The sequence below is a fragment of the Wolffia australiana genome, chromosome 19 (assembly GCF_029677425.1).
Source record: "Wolffia australiana isolate 7733 chromosome 19, ASM2967742v1".
Taxonomy (NCBI): Eukaryota; Viridiplantae; Streptophyta; class Magnoliopsida; order Alismatales; family Araceae; genus Wolffia; species Wolffia australiana.
This window is the reverse complement of record NC_135853.1, coordinates 3,239,819-3,261,601: the sequence shown is the minus strand read 5'-3', so window position 1 is coordinate 3,261,601 and position 21,783 is coordinate 3,239,819. Positions and strand designations below refer to the sequence as shown.

The 21,783-nt window shown below is 36.7% G+C and overlaps 1 protein-coding gene across 5 annotated transcripts; it reads right to left on the bottom strand.

The window, feature by feature from the left end:
- Positions 1-10,580: 10,580 nt before the first annotated feature.
- LOC144715627 (uncharacterized) lies at positions 10,581-20,702 on the bottom strand. Of its 5 annotated transcripts, none has more exons than XM_078590575.1 (7): positions 20,555-20,702; positions 18,637-18,773; positions 17,906-17,966; positions 17,664-17,829; positions 12,414-12,502; positions 11,705-11,843; positions 10,581-10,833 (listed from the first exon to the last, which is right to left on the bottom strand). In XM_078590575.1, the coding sequence occupies exons 1-6, from the start codon at positions 20,604-20,606 to the stop codon at positions 11,728-11,730; spliced, it is 621 nt and encodes a 206-aa protein (XP_078446701.1). In that variant the 5' UTR covers positions 20,607-20,702; the 3' UTR covers positions 10,581-10,833; positions 11,705-11,727. The 5 variants fall into 5 exon arrangements, with proteins under 5 accessions (XP_078446701.1, XP_078446700.1, XP_078446702.1 ...); XM_078590574.1 differs by having other exon boundaries at positions 10,581-10,820; XM_078590576.1 differs by having other exon boundaries at positions 10,581-10,820; positions 17,664-17,802.
- Between the last annotated feature and the right edge of the window lie 1,081 nt (positions 20,703-21,783).

Below are 21,783 nucleotides of genomic sequence, written 5' to 3'. Positions count from 1 at the left end.
CCAACTCAAAACAAAACCTTTGAAGTGTAATTCAGAAATTTAAAATTTATGGGTTTACTGTGGTCTATTCATATGATGGAGAGTTAATACTTTGGAGAGAAGAGGTGACTGGGAGGGAGAGAGTAATTAGATACTTCTTCTACCACTAGGAATCTAAACATAGTTTCCCCGTTCGATCGGAGAGATAGAAGGTAATGATACTTCTTTTATAAGGGGAATAATATTTTATTACCCGGACATATATATAAAAAGATATGTCTTTCTCGTCTCTTCCCACATGACGGTGTTTAAGGCTGGCCTCAGATCCTTTCTCATATTTGGCAATGGATTTGCTCACTGAGAGCCCGGCTTCTGGTAAATGAATGCGTCACACAACAGAAAGGCGTTACGCACGACACAAAGGTGATGATCACGACACAAAGGCACTTAATGGCGCCAAAGAATGGAATCAATCGAACTAAGAAAAAATGGGATGCAATACAACGACATTATAATCAAGCCATTGAAAGAGAAAGAGATGCGAACATACCTTGACGTCAAAGAAGCAGCGGATGACCACCCTGCGCCTGGTGGGAGACTTTACGTTTCAAAAAAGGATGCCCTATATCAGAGTTCCCGAATTCAGAGTTCTTCCTTATTCCTTCAGAGTTCCAGAGGATGCCCTAAATCTGCCGGGCGGGGGAGACTTCACGTTTCAAAAAGGAAAGCCCTAAATCTGGTGCGGGAGACTTCTTCCTTTAGAATAAAATGCTTTCCTATATTATATTTTTCGTCCGGGACGAAGGACGGGACAATTTTGAGCCTGGACGGGATGAAAAACCGTCCCGACATTACTGGATGGGACGGTTTTTCTTTCTTGGCAGACACTCCCACCGACAGCTCGCGTTAAACACCTCGGCTTGCAGACCCTTCGTATGTGTCGCACATTATCGAAGGAAGGCTCACGAGAGTGGCGGATAGCATGGAGTGCTGAAAGTGGGAGAGCTCACCCACTTGCTGATAGTTCGTCAAGTCGCGCACCTCCACGATGACATCTGCGAATGGGTGGTGGACTACGCACTCCACACATTGCATCGCTACGAGGGCTCCCCAGCTCCTGTTGGCACGAGTGACCCTCTCCCGACTTTCACTCGTTAACACCTATGTACCTTTTTCTTTCCTGCAACATGGGTGTGAGCGAGTAGGGTCCGTGTGTAATTGGGACATGTACGCTCACTCCACACCTAAAAATGATGAAAAACACTATATTATATAAAATAAACACCCTTGGGTGGCGTCTAGGGCACGAATGGATCGGTCTAGGGGCACAACCACAGGGTTGGACGTATCTAGCACCGTGATTCTGCCATTAAATTAAAAAAAAATGTATGTACTTGAACAGGTTTTGGAATGAAGGTCTCGTCTACACGGTAATATTTGTATTCAGACTTGTAATTTCTTCCAAGATTACTTTATTTTCACTGTCTTCTTGTATTATGTATTGGTACTCCAACAAGATGGCTCTCGTTTCAAGAATATTTATTGGTTTTTAGGATGGTAAAAGTAGTAACCCTGTGTGTAGTTTGGGTATCTGATAAATCTACATAGCTCAGTCATTTGTTCTAGATTATCTGCATCATTTCTATTCACATGGTTGGATACCGCAATACATATATATATGTGTTGGGTTTCCATACATTCCATATCTTGTGATGAAGGCTAATCACTATGTTAATTTTGATTCCGCTGTACTTTCAAATTAGCCTAAATAAAATAAATTTGTTAATCATAGAAAACTCACTCAGATTTGTATAATGGGAGTGAGGTTGTCTCCACACTAGACTTTATAAGTTGATCTAATTGTTGACTTAGGGTGATGGAGAATTTTGCATGATAATTATAATATTTAAAGATATTAGTTATAGTTGAGTAACAAAAGTAATAATATTTAAAATAGTATAAAGGAAATAATTAGTAGGTGGGGGGAATTCTTTAATGGATGAGAGAATCAAAAGGAATAGTAAATGGTGCGAGAGAGAACATAATATAAAATATTATGCATATCCTTTTATAGGGATTAGAGATAATAAAGAAGTAGGGTGTTTGAAATGAATTAATGATATTATAATTACAGGTGATATTAATATAGGTAGTGGAAGAAATATATAAGATTAGTGAGATAGATAGAATAATAAAATAGTGTTGATAGGAGAAACGATGGTTATCTATTTAGATAATAGTAAATTATGATTATGATAGGAGATGGATAAAATAATGATGCAAATTAAGATTTAATTAGGCATTGATTATGACTTTATGTTAATAATGTGCAAGAAGTTAATTGATAGAAGTAATTGGTGTTATAAGACGTAAGAAGAATAAGAACGAAAAAGAAAGGAAGTACTATTTATGATAGGGGCAATAAATAGTTATATATTTATTAAGAAGTAGATTAATGGGAGAGAGAAATAGATGTATATATATGCTTCGAATTTAAGAGTAAGAGAGAATCAAGGAGAGAACAAAGTGGTTAGTTAGTGAAGATGTTTAAAGTAGTTTAGTTAACAAGATATAGAGAGCGAGATTAAGATAAGATAGAGGGGCCAATAAGAGCAGTTAATGGTGAATATTTATAACAGTATATGATTCATAGGTGGATTATAGTAATTGAATTTATTATTGGTACATTTAATAATTATATGTTAGTATTGGTATAAGAGGAAAACAAAAGAAAAATAGAAAAAATTTGCAGAAATTCCTCAATGTCCGGTAGGTTTTTGTTAAAATGCCTCATAGAGGCTGAGTGAGGAAAACAAGATTCAAACTTTGATTTTATAACAGATGTAGTTAAAATCACAAGTACATTTTTGAATATGATTCAAAAGATTTAACCAAGAGTTGCAAAATGTCAAAGAAGTTCCTTCGTTTGGGGAGGTTGGGGGTGTCGTTTGCTGCCCAGTTTTGACATGTGTCTTAGACATCTTCCTCTATGCTGGCATGCTTCTGGGACACTCTGGAGCTCTATAGGTGCCTTCCCGAGCGGCCCGAGTCTCCCTGGAGCTGTCACCTTCTCTGATTCAGTTGGACAAGCTATGGACGGGTCTCTCATCGACACTTTGGTTCTTGATCGGGAGATACCATTTTAGGGCCATGGTGCCCCTTCTTAAGGCCGGGTAAGGATCTTCCATTTCTGTAGATATCATGGACTGGGCATGAGGGGCCTCCCAAGCCATCCAATTGTTTTTGGTGATCCCTCTCTATCGGAAACCATCGTCTAACCAGAGGATAACGACACACAAGAGCATTGAAAAACAAAACTGCCCCTTGCTGTTGGATATCATGTGAAAAGTGGTGAACAAATGAAATTACATTGCAGCTGTAGACTCCCTTTAAATTCAGTGTACCCCTACCATGCCACTCGTCCACATCAGCAGGCCTTGTTAATGTCACACCGTGTGATTCGTCCGTATAATGGGCCCTCAATCCTCATGAGGCATCACAGCTAATCAGAAGCTTATAAAAGGAAAGGAAATAAAAATAAAAAAAGATTAAAATATCTCCCCGTCTGATCTTACTTAAGAAAATCAGACGGTCGAGATCATCTTTGAATACTTGAAGAAGCCCGCTGTGTCTTTCTATTTTTCTTAAGATAGCTGCCAATTGGCCGTGGTTCATTTTGTTACTTTTCGGCCCATCTGGACACCTAGCTGAGAAGAATTGGTGATGTTTATCCCATATCAGAAACTTTAAAAAGTGTGGCTGCTATATAAATACTATGTAGGCCTCAATTATGAATAAATTAACTACTTCCCTCTTTCTCATGTGTGGCGGGCTCAATCATCGTGGGTCTATATGGGCTCCTCGTAGGCTCCTTAGTGGGCTCCTTGTTGGATTGCAGGGCCTTGATCTGGGCACCGCTGCTTATTGGCTGCAGGTAGGCTTGAGCGTCCTCTCTCCCCTGCTAATTGCTGGCTTGGGCTCGACTGTGCCTAGCTCAGCCCTTGATTCCCAAAGAAAACCCAAAATTTTAATGTGTGTGTGTATATATATATTCTCTATCTCTCTCTTTTTATTTCTTTCTTCAACTTTGACTTCCTCCCCGCAAAAGTATAAGCTGACATAAAAAGGGAGCATATATCTCATTAAAATTACAAATGTTTTATACACATTTTTATTAAGAAATAATTGGACTTGTAAAGTATGTAAAATTTACCTTTAAGTGTATTTTTTTACCAAATACTCCATTTAATGATTGAGATAAAAATTTTTGTAAAGATGAAGTTGATACACATAAACTGATCCCAAAATGACCATAATATATATATATATAATTGTTTACCTTATTTAATGTTCATAAGTGGACACCACCGTACTTGTACATATATATATATATGTATTTATATAAGGTATATAGTTGGGTTTCCCTCCATTCCATATCTCATATAGATTGGAGTTAACATGTTTACAAGGTAACATGTTCAATATATTTGTTGGTGTATTAAGTGCATATACCCAAAGGAACACTAGCAACTTTGAGAAGTTCATTATGGATGTCAACATGTTCAACAATGTGTTATTTCTCCGCTGACTCACCAATCATGTGTGGTATGTAAGGAGGAGTCAGCTGAGTTAAGATACCATCAACCTTCATAAATTTTGTGAATTATACATTCTCCTCCTCAATTAAAAATAAAGAGCTTTGAGATTCTTTTAAAATTATTTATCTACTTTATTCTTAAACTACTAATATTTCACAAATGTTATAGATGTATTTTTCATCGTGCATACCCATTTGAATGTAGAGAAACGAAAAATAAAATTGATGAACTAAGAAAAGTCACCCCTTTGTTGGACAGGCATTGGACCATAACCACGTGTTCAGAATCTACAACATCCAAAGGCCCTCTGCATTTTCCCCTGTCCATGAGAATGGCGATTTGGGTAATTTACCCATAACCAAGTGTGCACCTTTATGTAAGATGTCCAAGGTGGAAATACCACAAGTAGGTTGTGTGATAAGAAGCTTCATCATACATGAATGTTAACCAATGGTGCTAAAGCAAACAATTTATTTTAAGACAATTTATAAGGACAAAAAATATATGTGAGTCAGCTCCCTTTACGGTTGCTCAGCTTTCTCCTACTTGTCTGCACCTACCATTTATTGCTGATATGAAAGCATACCTAATAACTGATACTCATGATGCAAAATATCTAAGAGACAAGTAAGTGTATATAACATTGATACCTACAATATCAGGAAGACTCTTTAGGTATCTGTTTTAGGTACTTATTGTAGAGCCTCTTCTAGTGACCCTTTGTCCCCTAGTGTAATCATGTGTCCTTTTTACCTTTGTTGTTCTTCTTTAGAGTTTATTTCACTTGCTTTGTACCTATGACGATTCAGCCATTCCAGCTCAAAGTACACTATTCGATGTATCATATATGTGAGTCATACTCTACCTAGAAAATATTTCCATAAAATAAAGTAGCATTTTCTTTTTCTCCATATCTTCTTGTTGCATCTGCGACTCATTACACATCGAACCTCACATGTAGCATTGGACCATTTTGGAATCGTCTTCCACCTGTGGCTCTCCAATTTCTCTCCTTTAGTCACATCGAATGGGGGCTTAACATGCTCATTAATCTATTATGAATCATTAATTCAAGAAGATACTAATTTTATCAAAAAAATTTGCTCCCACTATAAATTATTATTATGTACATCCCTCAAGTGTATGGAAGTAGAGGAATTGACTCGCTCCATATGGGGATCAGAATCTCAACATAAGTATAACAACTTCAAATTTTCTCCATCAATAATTATATGTTTTACTGAGCATCTGTCTCATGGGATTTGCAATTTGTTGCAACATCAGACCATGATTCTATCCCTGAAGCTCATGCAGCCTAGAGGATACTCCACAATGCTCAGTAAGGACATTAGTCACACTCCAGAATAAATAACTGGTATGAAAAACTAATCTTTTGAAAACTATCATGTTATCAAAAATTTTATTATGTGTGCGCTATTTATAGTTTGAGTGAAAATATTCTAGTATATTTTCCCTTCTAGTCTTTTTCTTGACTTTGATGTTAAGCCAATCCCACTTCTATGTCATTCAAAATACGTATTTATCTCATTATTATTCTCATATGATGTTTATACTGAATTCCTTGAATGTAACATATGACTGTGAATTATGACTACTTCAGAAAACAGTGATCACTAGTATTTCAATATGTATCCTAAATATTCCTAATTAAATTATAGTCTAGCAAGGATAGAACTATGCGGCTTTTAAACCAATCACACTTCCATGTTTTATTTAAGTTCATTGAAATAAAAATGTTTTTATTATTATTCATGTGTGATGTTTATGATGAAGTCCCTAAATGTGCGAAATGACTTAATGAATTATGATGAGATCATAATACAATGATCACTAGTTTTTAAGCGTGTATTCTAAATATTCAAATTCTATGGATACTTGAGACACATTAAACTATCAGGTTAGAAGAGCACTATATGATCTCAGTTCTAAAATATGTATGGCTGGTCGTGTCCTTAATGTTGAGACAGTATGTATAGATAGTGGGTGTTCTTTAAAGACACTGTTCAGTGATGTGATCCCTATGAATCTCTCAATGGTATTATACATAAATTTCAATTAAGTTAATTTGTGTCACTATCATATAAGTGGTAAGTTGACTTGAGAGGTGAAATGTCATCTTGTTGATAGACACCTATGTCTTGACTAAGATTTATGAGTCTCTAATTATGAGTTTCAAACATGCCTTGGCTTGGACATAGAAAGAAATGCATGAAGATAATTAAAAGGTCAAGATGGGATCGTCCACCCTGGATATAGCATAAGATTGTATTAGAAAAAAGAGGCATCAAATATCTGTCCAGGGTAGTGAAGATATTGGAGAAGTGATTCCCTAATGATCTCCATTATGCATCAGTACAAACACAATGGCATATTAACGTTTGGCAAATAACGATAACCCAAATCCTCGTACAAATGAATTATTATACTTATATAGTAAGGCATGATTGTAAACATTCCATAAGGGAGTTCAAATGCTACACTATATCTTCTAGAGCACAATGTAGCTTGGCATCCCACATGCTAAAACCTAACGTATTAATTATGTTGATCATTGATCAATTAATATATACATATAATTGACAAGCTTGGACAATACATGTATTAGTTCATTAAAGTTAATTACTAGATTGATGCACTGCCAAGAGGATCACTCACATAATATGAAAGGAAGTTGATGGATATACTTTTATTCATAAGGAATTTTGTGAGAATAATTCAAATAAGTACTAATAGGGGGCACCCCTTTTGGGTGCCCATGGAAGCCAGGCTTGGCTGCCCCACCCCCATATTTCTTCTTTCCCTTGCACTCCATGCACTTCATCAGAATGTCTTGATGGTGAGAAGATAAAGTAGATTTTAAAGAAGAGTTGGAGAAGAAAAATATGAGATCCAACAGCCACTTGATCATATGGATACATCTTAAGGCAGGGAATGTGAACAGCTTGGAGGTACTCTCCTAAAGATCAACTCAAGGGAGGATCAAGTTCCTAAAAAGGTGATCTAATCACTATTTCTTCATAAATAAATTGTGAATATATCATCCATTTTCCATTCCACTGAAAAAATTCAAAAACTAAGTCATAACAAGATAAACCAACACTAGTATGACAAGAATGGCTGATCTCGTGGCCACACATGTAAACACACTGAGGACAACACTAGTATGACAATTGGTGGGTTCACAGAATTGATCTCTATGAATCCTAGAATTTTATTATAACTAAAAATCTATAAAGTTGATTTATTAGACATTTATATAAGTAGTCCTAAGACTTCATTAATTGATATAGGTAATTAATTAGGCTGTCAAATAAATGTTACTAGGCCATTGGAGTCATTAACTAGATTGATGGACATGGCCCTACAGGGTTACATACAAATGGTATTTTTAATGTCAGAAGATATACTTAAAGTATAGGGTTTTATAAAAACCCTTGTTAAGAATAAATAGGAGAAATCCCAAAATGAAATTGACCCTGGACGATATTCTTCATATGACCGTCCTCCTTCTCTATTCTCTCATTGGCTCCCATTCCCTCCTGATGCGCTTAAAACAACCTAATGATGATGGATCAATAAAAAGGCTCATCAAGAGATGGGAGAATATTTGATGTGTTGAGAATTGTGGATACATCTAGAGGCTGGACACATGAACAGCTCAACATGTTTCACTTGAGGAACTATGAAATCACAGATCTTATCTGCTCCAAGGTGTTTTGATCATCAGGTTTTAAAGGTCTAATAAAGTCATTTATATGTCTTGTAAAGTATGAATCATTAGAGTTTCATGTGAATCATACCCTCAAAGCCTAACAGCTGCTCCAGTGTAGTCACTGGCCTTAGCAATCAAGTTTCTCAGTGACGTTATCGTAGCAAACTTTATCTTTTTAACCCTTTAACTGGATTAATATTAGTTTCTAATTTAATTCATAGGTAAATTAATATAATATTCACAATAAATCTCATAAATTCGAGGAATACCCAAATTATAATTTAAAAACATTATTTGAATCCAATTCATTAAAAAATTATGTCTTAATTAATTATTGCAAATGATTTGAAGATGTTAGATCCATATTTATGAAAGGACTATTATTCGATAAAAAACATTACCTCCATGATTGGGCCAATATTTATTTCGTGTCAATTATAATAAAACTTCATTTGATAATTCATACGTTAAAAATTAAAAAATGATGGATAGATAATAAGCTAAAGTACCTAAATAAAGTTGTACTCACCTCTAAGTTATCTGATCTTTTGAAGTTAATATTTGATATTTATTTGATATGGAATAGATATAATATTCATTAAAAATTTGAAGCACATTATTTTCAGATGCTCTCATTCGCAACACCACATTCCACTCACTATGCCGATTAATGATAGAAATAGAAAGTTTTTGAAAATATACACTTTTAAGTTGCTTATAATAATGTAAACCATCAGTCAGTTCCCATTTGGCTACTTTTATTAAATTGGTTAATGTTTCACTCATTAATTTGATTTACAATCTCTTAATATATATATATATATATATATATATATATATATAACATCTAGGGGGATAATAAATGGACTAAATAACATTAAATCATGTAAAATAAAAATTTTGATCACATAATGTAGACTTTGAGGACTACAGGTCAGAAATTAGTACTCACACATTTACTTTTATAGATGAAGAGATGCTTTCAGGATACTATATTGGAAATAAAATCCAACTCACTGTTAGATGCCCAATTTATGGTTCTCAAAGCATGTCAGGGTTAATTTGAACCATGAGGCAATTCCTGAGTTCTCAATTTTAGATCTCGTTGTTATAAGACATGTGGCTAATAATCGTTCAAATCCTTATATTTTAGAAAATGAACTCTAAGTTCTCACTAATTGTAGACAAATATAAGCAAAATATTTATATATCATTGGAAACCCAAATAATTTAACAAAATACTCCTTAACATTGATTGAAATATGGAATTTTTTTAATCAATTTTTGAAATTTAAAATAAATTGGAAGAGATGAAACTGATGCCCAAGAATCAAGCTACCAAGAAGTTTGTGAAGGAAGATCTAGCCTTGTGCCAATGAAGTAGAAAATTGATCACCTTGGTGGATAAAAATGATCACATAACCATTTGTATGAGGATAGAATCCATCTTGTCTCGAAAAAATGCATTAAAATATTTATCAGGACTAGAGAAGACTATATCAAAGAAAAAAACTTTAGTGTGCCAAACGACTTTAATGTAAAAGATAGCAAAATAAATGGGAGCACAAGCACTCTACCTTATTGTGAAAAGTGAGTTGCCAGAATAAAAAAAAGAGTCAACTAAAAAATTGAGCCAAATAAACAATGACGACATAATACCATACTCTCAGTTGAGACATTAAATTAAGTCTGTGCATGGCTTCAAGTGAGACAACTCGCTTAATATTTGAGTCCTGAGTAATAAATTGATTGATGAATTGGGCCAAGTATCATTAGCTTTATTACATTTTTGGGAATCAATTTAAACATTTTTATTTTCAGCATAGTTCACGGAATGGTTTCCAAGAGTAGATTAGAAAGAAAGCACATACATCAGCGGATCTGCCGCTAGACTACTAAATGAAATTCTCAAAAGATTTACCATCAGGAAAAATAATGGAATGGAGAGAAAGACCTAGGACTGCAGTTTGGTGGTAAGTTTTAGTGGACACATTTATTTTTTTCAAAATAATTTGACTAACTGATGGAGGAATTCATTAAAAAATGCTTGATCGTTGATTATTTAGCTTCCTTTTGATTTTTTCTTCAACATGCATGATCCAAGAATGAGATAGATATTCACAAGCTTAATCTCAATGGTTTAAGAGATTTGGGCAATTCTCGTGGGAATGATCCTCAAACCTACTTCTCTTTATGCATCCGACTGGATTTAACATCTGTAAAAGAACTTTTTTTTTCTGAAACAAAATCTCAGACTACATCATGAGAAATTTTTACAAAGGTCACACGTATATTTCCTTATAGTTCCCATTGGAACAACGAAGTATGATAAGTTAAATGGATATACAATAACAGAAGGCACCAGGTAATTACCAACGGGGATCTATGGAAAATCTAATAGCTCTCAAATAATACACCAGTTTCTCGTATTCTCTTAAGCAGGAAGAGGTTGAGTAGGTTATCGCCAATAAGTTCTTCCCAGACTCCATGCCGAGGTAATAGCAGCCCGACTATCAAAATCATATGGAGAATCGAAACACTATCAAATTAGCAAGGGTGATCGAGGGTGAGGAAAAGCAATAAAATTCATGAAAGAATCCACTCATTCCAACCATAGTTTAACAACAATACAACCTGTTAAGATAAAAGATTTATTCATATTAAAACTACATCACTTTAAACTGCCCACCTATCAGTACAACGCACAAATGTGTAACATGACACATTATTACAGATGCCCAAATGATGCATAAAAGACATGTAAGTTGGTATGTACATTCATACCAACGAGCTCAAACATTTCATATCAGAGCCATATGCAAAAAGGAATATGGTGCTTATTAGGAAAACAAAATTCTCCAACTCCTATCAAGGGTAATTTTTTGTCTTTAAATTAGGTTCTGTTTAAATGGATGTTGATCTCACCTAAGAGGGGAGACAAGCTAGGAGATTCTCCTGGAGGAATTTAGACTCTAATCTGGGACTGTAACCATTGCTTTTCCATATCCCTCTCTCTTCCCCCCTTTCTCACTCTCTCCCGTTTTTCACTCTCTCTCTCTCCCCCTCCCTCTCTCCCTCTCCCTCTCTATCCACATCCCTCTCTCTCTCTCTCTCGATCTATCTATCCATCTATATACAGGTGTATGTGTGAGAGAGAGTAGATATATATCTATCTATATAGGTGTGTGTGAGAGAGAGAGAGAGTAGATATATATCTATCTTTCTTTCTCTACCTTTCCAAAATCATTCTCAACGGAGACCTACTCAATCTCTTTCAAAAATCGTATGCATCCCACAAAAAGTGGATTTGAAAATGACCCATTTTAATGTTCCCAATAAAAAAGTCAGAGACTGGCATGTAGATCATGGAAAACATCGGTGGCAGGTAACTAACCAGAAATGAAGAACTGTTCAATTTTATGTGCAACATTTAGGCTGCAGTTCTTTTTGAGGTTCATTTTCCACCACAATTATGGCCTTCCTCTGAGGGATAGGAGATAGATCACCACCTTCTTTCTTTAGTTGCAGCACCCCTGTAAAATAAAGTCGTACATACCGATCAACAAGGTGTTTTTGGGAAGAAGAAGAATAACTATTTTGAAGAAGGGACTCGCTTTCTGTCATATTATTAAGCAAAACATATGCAAGACAAAAACAACAGGTGGAAGACAAGATACTCATTTTTGGTGTGATTCTAAATTTGCTAAAATGTCTACTGTTTTTCACCTTTTAAAGAACTCTATTAGACAAATCTAACAAACCAAGATACAACTGGCCAAACCCAACAAGATGAGCAAAATATGTTTCCTTTTACATGAGAGATTTAACTCAAACAGAATTGTAATTGATGCCTCATTAAATTCTGAATGTCATGTTAATTGGATAAGCCATAATCCATGCGACCAGATTAATCAAATGATAAATGGGGTTATAAATATTTAACTACAAGTAAACTCTACACCATGTTATTGGTTTTTAATGAATGATTTGGCCTTTATGTTAACCCCATACCCCATACTTATATTATATAACAATAAAACTGAATGCTGAATCACTGGAATAAAAAAAACATTGAAAGAAGAAGCTTTAGAGTGTTGGCGCACTTGTTGCGATGTGGAGGAAGATTTCATCCACACCCGTTCCAAATTTTGCAGATGTAACAAAAAATCCAGCACCTATGGATGATGCATAACTACAAGAGAGAAATTTCATCAAAATTAATCATCTACCTCTGATACAATTAAGAAGCCCAAGTGGCGCAGGATAAGATGAAATTATAATTTGAAAGATCTAACTGGAAATATTTTAAATCAAGGTTAAGGAAAAAAGGCCAAAGAAGATGGATAAAAATTTGGCACGCAAATAGAGGTCAAAGTGGCAATAGTGCCCTCTTCCCTCTTTATTCTTCTTAATATACATTCCCTTCTTAATGTGTAAGGGAATGAGTATTTTTCCTCTTTTAAAAAAATGCCCATTCTCTTTTATATTACATTTACATGAAGATGCTTGATTAAAGAGATAGACTTGAAAATCACCACAGGCAATGTAGAAGATGATAATGAAAACTGTTTGAAGGATGATAGAAATGGGACTTTGGTCTTTTAGATTTAAACAAAATGAGCATTGGGGAACAGGTACCACTACCACTGGAGATGATCACATCCAAGGAAAATAAAATTTTGTCTGCATTTTGAGAAGGTGGTCGAAACCTTGATGTACATCCCCTTGTAGAGGGAAAGTCTGGGGGAAAAAAAATTAAATTCATGCAAATTAATACCAATGGTGTTGCAGGCCATGCATGTACACCTTCTAGGAAGCATCTCCAGTACCGATTAGGGATATTAGCACAAGAATCATGCCTGAATTTTTTTGTTTCCGTTGTGCAATGGTTGCAGCATTGGCAACTAGCTGTCCAGCAGCAGAGAAGTGGCAGCAATGACGGCTGAAGGGGAACTTTAGCCCTTGATGATGACACCTACACATCAAAGATCTGTGCCCAGGTGTTTGACAGTGATGATTGGGATGTCTCAGATGCTACCGCTATGTGGGATGGTGCTGAAGCCTTTTCCAATTTGCTGCTTTGCGCCCATGAGGAGGTGGAGCCCTTGGGCGAAAAGACATGGCTTCTAGAGGATGCCACAGACGACTGGGATGCTCGTCAAGACAATAACCGTTGCTGACTGGGACATTTCCTTGAAAGCATTTAGTACCTCCCACATTTCTTTCCGCATTTCCTCCATTAATGCATGCTGCTCGTTGCAGCTGGCAGGGATTTTATTAAGCACTTTTGACATCCGATGATTGAGGTCCAAGATTGTTGCCTTCTTGCCCCCATATGGCATCATATTTTGTGGATCAAAACGCTCTGATACCAATGATATGATCCCAACAACATATTGAATGAACTCTGATCTAAAAATTAAAAGTCTTAAAAAATTGCAACTCAAGACTCCAAATATCAATGGAATCATCACTGTCTAACACCCAGGCACAGATCTTTGATGTAAATTCGTCCTGATATGACAAACAAAGAGTGTCTTCTTGATGGCCTATTTCTGGAGCACTTGACTGTCACTGCCTAGCGCAGGAACAAACATCTGTTGCAAGGGGGAGGCAATTAGAGAGGAGAGACGAGAGAAGTATGAGAGAGCCCACCCATGGAGACAACTCACTTTTGAAAGTCTGGCTACTTGGGGAGGACCAACTATTGATCTATTTTCAGGCTCTGCATGGCTCTTAAAGGGCCTGTCCTCAATTGGGCTGATACTTACTGTAAATTCGTCCTGATATGACATCATGTCTCAAGGGTGAATTTAGTTTTGCCTCAAAAACTTGTTATCATATGCTAACTAAGCATCAATCGTGGATGATTTTTAAGTGTTGAAGAAACTTGCTGTTAGGCTAACCATTATCTAATCATACTGGGCCATCTGTGTTTCAGCCCAGTAAACTGTGTATATAAGCTTCGCCCTAAATATGAAAGAATTTGCATCTATCTTTCTTTTGTTCGCCTCTGGCCTCTTCTTTCTTCTTCTCCACAATCTGAGATTTGAGCTAGAAGTCCTATATCACTGATAGTCAGGTATTTCACTGGAGGATTGGGCATATAAAATGAACGGATGCTTGCTCTACTTCCAGGAAGGATCTCCAACTATAATTTTGATACACGTGATAGTATTCAATGAATACTTCTCAACTTGGAACTCAAGAAATCATCACGAAAATCATCAATGTATGCCTGGATTCGAATAGAGGAAGAATGAGATGAGAAGATCTGAGAGATAGAATGTTGAAGTGCCTCACCCTTTGCGACGGAGCTCCCCGCCACCGGATCATCTGGCCCACTCCTGCTGCTCCAGCCCTTCCAACGATCATAACCGTCAGCCTCTGACTTCAAGAAAAGCCCGATAACTTTCCCTTTCTTCTCTTCTCTTATTTATAGGGGTTTGTCCCCCCCTTGGTCAGGTCGTATGGTCAACGGGCCATTGACCTGCCCGCTTCGTGTACTTTCTTTTATATTTCTTTGTGAAGAACGCCAGAAGGAGAGAATAGGTTTGAAGAGAAAACAAAGAAAAACCATTCTCGTTGATTCTATGTTCCATTCGATGAGATACATATATAGAATGGGAGAGAGGGAGAGAGAGAGTAAAGTAGAAAGAGGAAGAATGGCCCATATAGAGGGCCCATTACATAAAAAGGAAAGAACGCATATTCAACACTTCGAAAAGAACATATCAAATTTCAATCAGCTTTTTTCCAGGAATGGAATGGGATCCACGAAAAGGGGTTAAGTCAAGAAGTTTTATTACCAATTTTGTCATTCATCTTCTAAATGTGTTCCCTTCACTAGCAAAAGGCCTTATTGAAGGATGTGTATGTGATGCTTGTTAACTGACTGAGCACTACTGCTCCTCTGCCAACTATTCAGATGAAAGGAACTCAGAAGTGAACTCTGTTTTATGGTATCCATGGCGATTAATGTCATCCATGTGCTAGTGCTATTATATCCAGATCATGCTGATCTAATGCATGTGCAGAATTTATTTGAAGCACATGGACGTACATCCAAAAGAGCATGACAAATCTATTGAGTTGTCCAAATGGTCTGTTGTATGATTTTCTTCAAAAAAAATGGTTTGTAATATGATTTTATTCAAAAAAAAAGTCTGTAGTATCATACAGAAACAGTTCAATTCAGTCATCAATTGGTTTTGGTCTGATAATGCCAATGGTTACTTAAATGTCAATAATTCCAAGGAGTAAAATAAGAATCAACATACGTTAATTAACAAGAATCCAAGAGGGGCAAGAAGAGGACCTGTCAATCATCCGAGCATGTAGATTCACATGGCAGCAGAAAGTCCCAATGAAGGTATGGATTTTTGCATAGCTTCTATTATGGAGAAGACTAATGACCTGGGCCTTTCACAAAAGGCTATAACCAGATACAATGTCGGCATGTGTGTTATGCTCAAGAGGGAAAGACTGTCAACACCTATTTTTGAGTGCCATTTTTCTGGTACAATTTGAGCCATCCAAAAAATATCAATGGCGATTGTGAATTCAGAAGAGGCTTTTTTTGGGGCTCAATCCATAGTTGCAGGTGTAGAAGAAAGGAAGAATGCGACCGGTACTGGTGGCATTTTGGCCATATGGTTGCATAGGAACGAGGTGCTGTTCAAGGGAAGGACAGCTTCTTCTGATAGGACTATCCATGAGTTGGAGTGACTTAAGGCAGCATAGTTTTCTTGGGTCGTGGAGGGTGAGTGAATAGCTTATCCCTATAGGTATGCATAGCTTCTATTGTGAACATGTATGGATAGACCAAGATTGACCTGTAAGGCTCTACTGGGAGGGTCACTGACTTGTCTGGTGATAGTCCCTTTTAATGTTTCAAAAAAAATGCATTAATCAACCCCAACAGAGAAGGCCAGTTCAATAAAGCAACAAGAACTCTTCCCCTTCATGTTTGTTCACTTGATTACCTATAGGGATAAGCCTTTCTGTGTCCCATCTAATCAACCATCTTCCATATAAAGGCTTGAAGCACCATTGTCTACTTTACCTTCTATCATAGAGTCCACACATCTTGGACTTAGAAATGGCCTGACTCCCTCAATATTTGGACATTTAGTCAATGTGTATGGCCATCGAAACTTGAACTAACATTTATTTTGAAACTTGACCTAACATATCTGACATGTATGTTCATTGGCCAGACAATTGAAGATCATCATTTCTGGGTGATGAGACTGGTACAAGAAAAGAACCCAGTGAGTACTTTTTTGCAAAGGGAGTCTCAGAAAGAGACGACTTGGGATGGCCTATTGCATTGAGGAAAGTCACTAAAAATAATAAAGCAAACCGTTATGCCCGATGTGTCTCCCACACTAAAAAAAATCAATGTGTCCCCTACAATCATATTGATCCTTTCTAATCGTTCATTTATATGAATCCCAAGGGTGAGTGAATAGACACACCAACACAGATTGAAAATTTTTCATTGATGCAGGGAAGAATGATATACTGAATGCCAAAAGTTTTACTCAGTCTTATGGTGTGAATTACGTGGAGACTTTTGAGCCAGAGGAAAATTTAATGCATTTTGCAAACGGCTATCCCAAGCCACAAATCTTGGTTGGTCGCTGTGGAGTCCCAAGGTCATGTGCAGATTAAGTTGTACATGTGACCGTGGCATTTAAATAAAACTATAAGAGATCAAGAAAATATTTGTGAACAAAATCGTGAGCTACAGAGATCCTGGTCTACACTGACACTAACAGATCCAGCTGAATGATCTTTCTGTATATCCTAAGATGACTACGAGCCACCTCTTCTGTCTCTTGTTCTTCTCTGATTTCTAGGCCTCATCTAGTTACCAGTCAGCTCAGTAGAATTTCCGAAGCTGAAGAACCTCGTGATGTGAGTATCTATTGTGCAGAACTGCTCCAAATTACTCCCCTACGTAACAGTAACTCAGCAAATATGATGTGGACTTGCACTCTAACAAGGGGATTCAGAAGAAGAAACCGATAGAATCCTGATCGGGATCCTATTAAGATGTACCCTGAACTTGTTAAACAAGGAGCACGATCTTTGTTTCAGGACTGTTCAGGATTGAGAGAAGAGATGCAAGGAAGACAGACATTAAGATCGTCGCCAGGAACTCAGAGTGGGGATATACATAAAATATCCTTCCAGAGCTTCGGCTTTTTGTTAGGATATACATAACCAGAATAGTTTTCCACGATTGCTTAATTGTATGTGATAATTTGTTAGTTAACTATAACAAATGTTACATGTGTTATCAGGATATGAAAAGTACTGCACATTATTTCTTGCGCTACACACACCTTTCCGCCTCATGGAGGTCAAACTTATTTTCTCGAACCAGATCACTTTTATTTGCAGCAATGGCCATAACTATAGGTTTGGACGCCATCTGCTGGAGCTCTTTCACCCATTTTCTAACACGAATGAAAGAATCCATATCTGTAATGTCATATACCAAAAGGGCAGCTGCAATTTGATTATGATACACCATGAGACAAGCATAAGACAACTTGGAGAGGAAAAAAAATTTAATATAATTTACCATCCGCATCACGATAATATATCGGCCCCAGTGCATGAAAACGTTCCTGTCCTGCAGTGTCCTACGAAACAGAAATCACAATATTATTTACAGATTTAAACTGATATAATTCTAGCATTCTTTCAAAAGAAAGCCGATGATTTTATTGAAAAATTCATAGTAATTCACAAAACCATCGAATTGTTCATTTTAAAGATTAGAAGAAGACTCAACACCCAATTGGCAGTCAAATTTCATCTATAATTATTTTGGAAGGAAAACAGTGGACCTGTAACACTTAAGTAAATTTTCAATTAATTAGATGAGAAAAATACGTATCACAAATTAGTATCGAAAAAGCAAACCTTGAACGATCAGTGAACTATAACTTTGGAAATAACCGAATCAAACCTTGACTACATTAACAGGACCCCCCATCTGTCAGTAAAAGTCTCTCTAGTTCCTCTCTTGCAGTATAGCCTCATGCTGGAAGCATTAAATAAGTGATAAAACACAATAAAATGTTGACCAGCAGAACCAAACTAAAAGAAACATATGTTATAGCTATTTCAGAATGTAGAAGCCAAAGATAAGAAAATTAAATTGAAACTAGAATACAAGCAAGAAATATAACACCTCAAGACGAAATAAATAAATAACAAAAATAAATTGCAGATAATCAATATCCATCATTCACCAGAATAGCTGGTCAATCATAACCAACAGAATGAAAAGAGGAGAGGAAAACGCACCCAGACAGCTAAGGTAATAGGCACACCTTCAATAACAAGACGTTTGGCGAGGTAAGATGCTTGTATTGTGGCTTCTTGTTTTTCAGAGAATACATTACTCACATACTTGAGAACTAGAGAAGTCTTTCCTACTCTACCTGTTGATAAATAATGAACTTGCATCAAAATTTCAACGATGTATTGGAAAAAAAATATATCATCCATTAAAGTCACAAAACGTCTCATAGTAAAATGAAAGAAAATGTTTTCCGAAGATTCTTAAGGATTTCTTTCCAATAAAGTTGAAAAGTTGTGACCCGAGACCAAAAGTTTCATTTGCATACTACTAAGGTACTTCAGGGGAAGCTTTTAAACAAACTCAAGGGTGGAAATAAAAGCTTTGTGAAGACAAATGGATATGATGACTATCAGTGCTAATAAATTTAGAAAACAAAAACCTGCAGGGTCAAAACTTCCACATATTTCGGAGATACTTTCAGCACCTAAATATACTCAATTCATGAAGAACTTCTGATTGAACTACAGAAAGAGAGAACCATCTTGATTACATGACGAAAATGAGGGTACCCTACTTCATTACATAAAGAAAAGTCAATTTACATATCTTTATAATCAAAATTATCAATTTTAGACATGTGAATGTGAGAATAAGATTGAGATTAGTGGACAAAGATATAAATTTTAAGCTAAAAAAAATTATATTATACTTTATAACTATAACAAAAGGTTCGAAAATAATTCAACGAGAGATGATGAGCTCAAATATTGGAAATAGGAACAGCTAGACCATTAATGCTTGGATGTTCCAATTGGCCCATGCATGTGGACCGATCCAGGGAACCATGGCCTAAAAATAGTGCAGCATCTGAGAAAAGGATAAGCTATTGACATGTAGAAAATCATGGCCTCTCTCTTCCCCTGCCTCGGCTAGGGTTCGGCGTGTCCCTGAAAGGGCAGGGACGTGTCGTCCCCAGGCTTCTGGAGCAGAGGGGACATGGAATAAAGGCTTAACCGGACATGCATTCTCAACCATCGCATACTACGGGTGAATAAGCATTAAGATATCCATAATTAGATCCATAATACAACCCAGAGCGCATTACCTAGACTGTCAAAATGACACGAAAGTGGACACACCCGGAGATCAAATGGGAAATCGATGCTTTGTAATAATTCTCCGGTACCAAAATACACCACACGGGGGCAAAAGAACAAATTAGAATACAAGACCATGTCCAGAAGTGAATTTTCACTCTACAGGTCAGAAAAGGAGGATAATTGAAATTTATAACTGAATCACCACAGTGAAAGAACTTCGATGAAAGGACAAGATCTGCAGAAGAATAATGGACGTCAACAGTCAAACAACGGTAGATTTAATTGATGTTCCCTTTAAAATCCAACTCAATCCCTGCGGAAATGCATGCATATTACATCAAGTGGGAATGGTTTTGACTCAAGATTATTAATTTTGGAAGCGATCCGTTTTTGGGTAGAGTTACCAGTAGTAATTTTAAATAAAGTGACAAATATATACCCTGAAAAATATTTAGCTGAAATAAGAGGAACAAATTACAGTACCAAGGCACAGCCTATCCCACACTTTGCTACCCGAATTATAATCTCATAAACTCTAGAAGAGAGAGACCATAATTCTGCCATCAGCGTCAACCAAGAACTATGTGTTGTACCTTTTTGATGGAACGCAAAAAATACTGGACCTCTGAATTGTAACGTCTTTCAACATATCCCTTCGACCAAAAAAAAAAATCTCGCGGCAAAAACGAAGACAGACACGACTATTACTTCCAGTCGACAAAATTCCACTACGCGAGAGACGAAATAGATAAACAAAGATTAAAAGTAAGATTTACAGCATAAAAAACAATTTGAAACATGGCGAGGTAAACGGGATTACCATCACCGAGAAGAACCAATTTGAAATTAAGATTGGACGATCGCGCCGTCATTTTCCGCGTTCGCCTCGATTCCGATCTTCCTCTTCTTCCACTCGGCGATTCAAGAGAAGAGCGAGAACCAATTTTTTACCAAATTTCCATTTCCACCTCGGCGATTGTCTACGCGCAAGTTTCGTATTTAAATATATGCGAAAGTCGCCAACGATCGTCTTCCGTCATCAATACGTCATAACCGATCCATTCTCATGAAGGTCCAAGAACACGTCCCGTCCCGCGTTCCATCGTCAACGGATGACGGTTTTGTTCAAAAATGCCATTTTTTATTCACAAGAGCATGGGAATTTGGAGAAAAAATAGAGTGAAATTAATAGTGAAATCGTTAAATTCTGTGTTATTAAACTTTCTGGGGTCGATATAAACTTTCTGTTGTCGTCCATCATGATTGACGAATGCGATCAGAGCAAAGATCAGACTTGACGATGTCATCATCTTCCCATCATCCGCCGATCGTCCGTCAACATGTTGTCCTATGAGGCTATGATGATGATGAAGATGATGGTAATGATGATGGTCAACAACATGTATGACGTCGAGAGACAGAAGGAGAGGTCTTGTGGACAATAGCAATGACGGAGGATCGCGGATGGACGACAACAACGCTGTCTTCATCATCAGATGACGAGTATATCACTTGCATTTCATTAGTCAATTTTGTTTAAAAATGTCATGCCTTACACATAAGATCATAGAAATTGGGAGAAAATTAATATGACACTATTAGTGAAATCTTTAAATTCCTTATAAAAATGCAAAGATCTGGCGTACTGATCTGATCGATCGAACATACCGATCTGATCGATTGGGAGTCTGATTAGATCACTATCACTCTCTATTGGTAGAGGAATAAGACCAGAGCAAAGATCCGGCATGACAATGTCGTCGTCCGTCCATCATCCGTCAACTGTCATCGTCCGTTCATCACCACGATTGACCTATGATGATGGCGACGATGGTCAATGCCCTGTATGATGTCAGCAGTTAAGGTAGGTGGCCACGAGCATGACGACGATGATGTCATTGTCCGATGACGAGTATCTGATGTGTCTTTTATTGGTCAATTTCTTGCAAAATACCACACTTTTATTCACAATATCATGGAATTTTGGTGGATATTTTTTTTGATTTTATGAATGAAATATTTAAAATTTTCATTATAAAACTTTCAGGG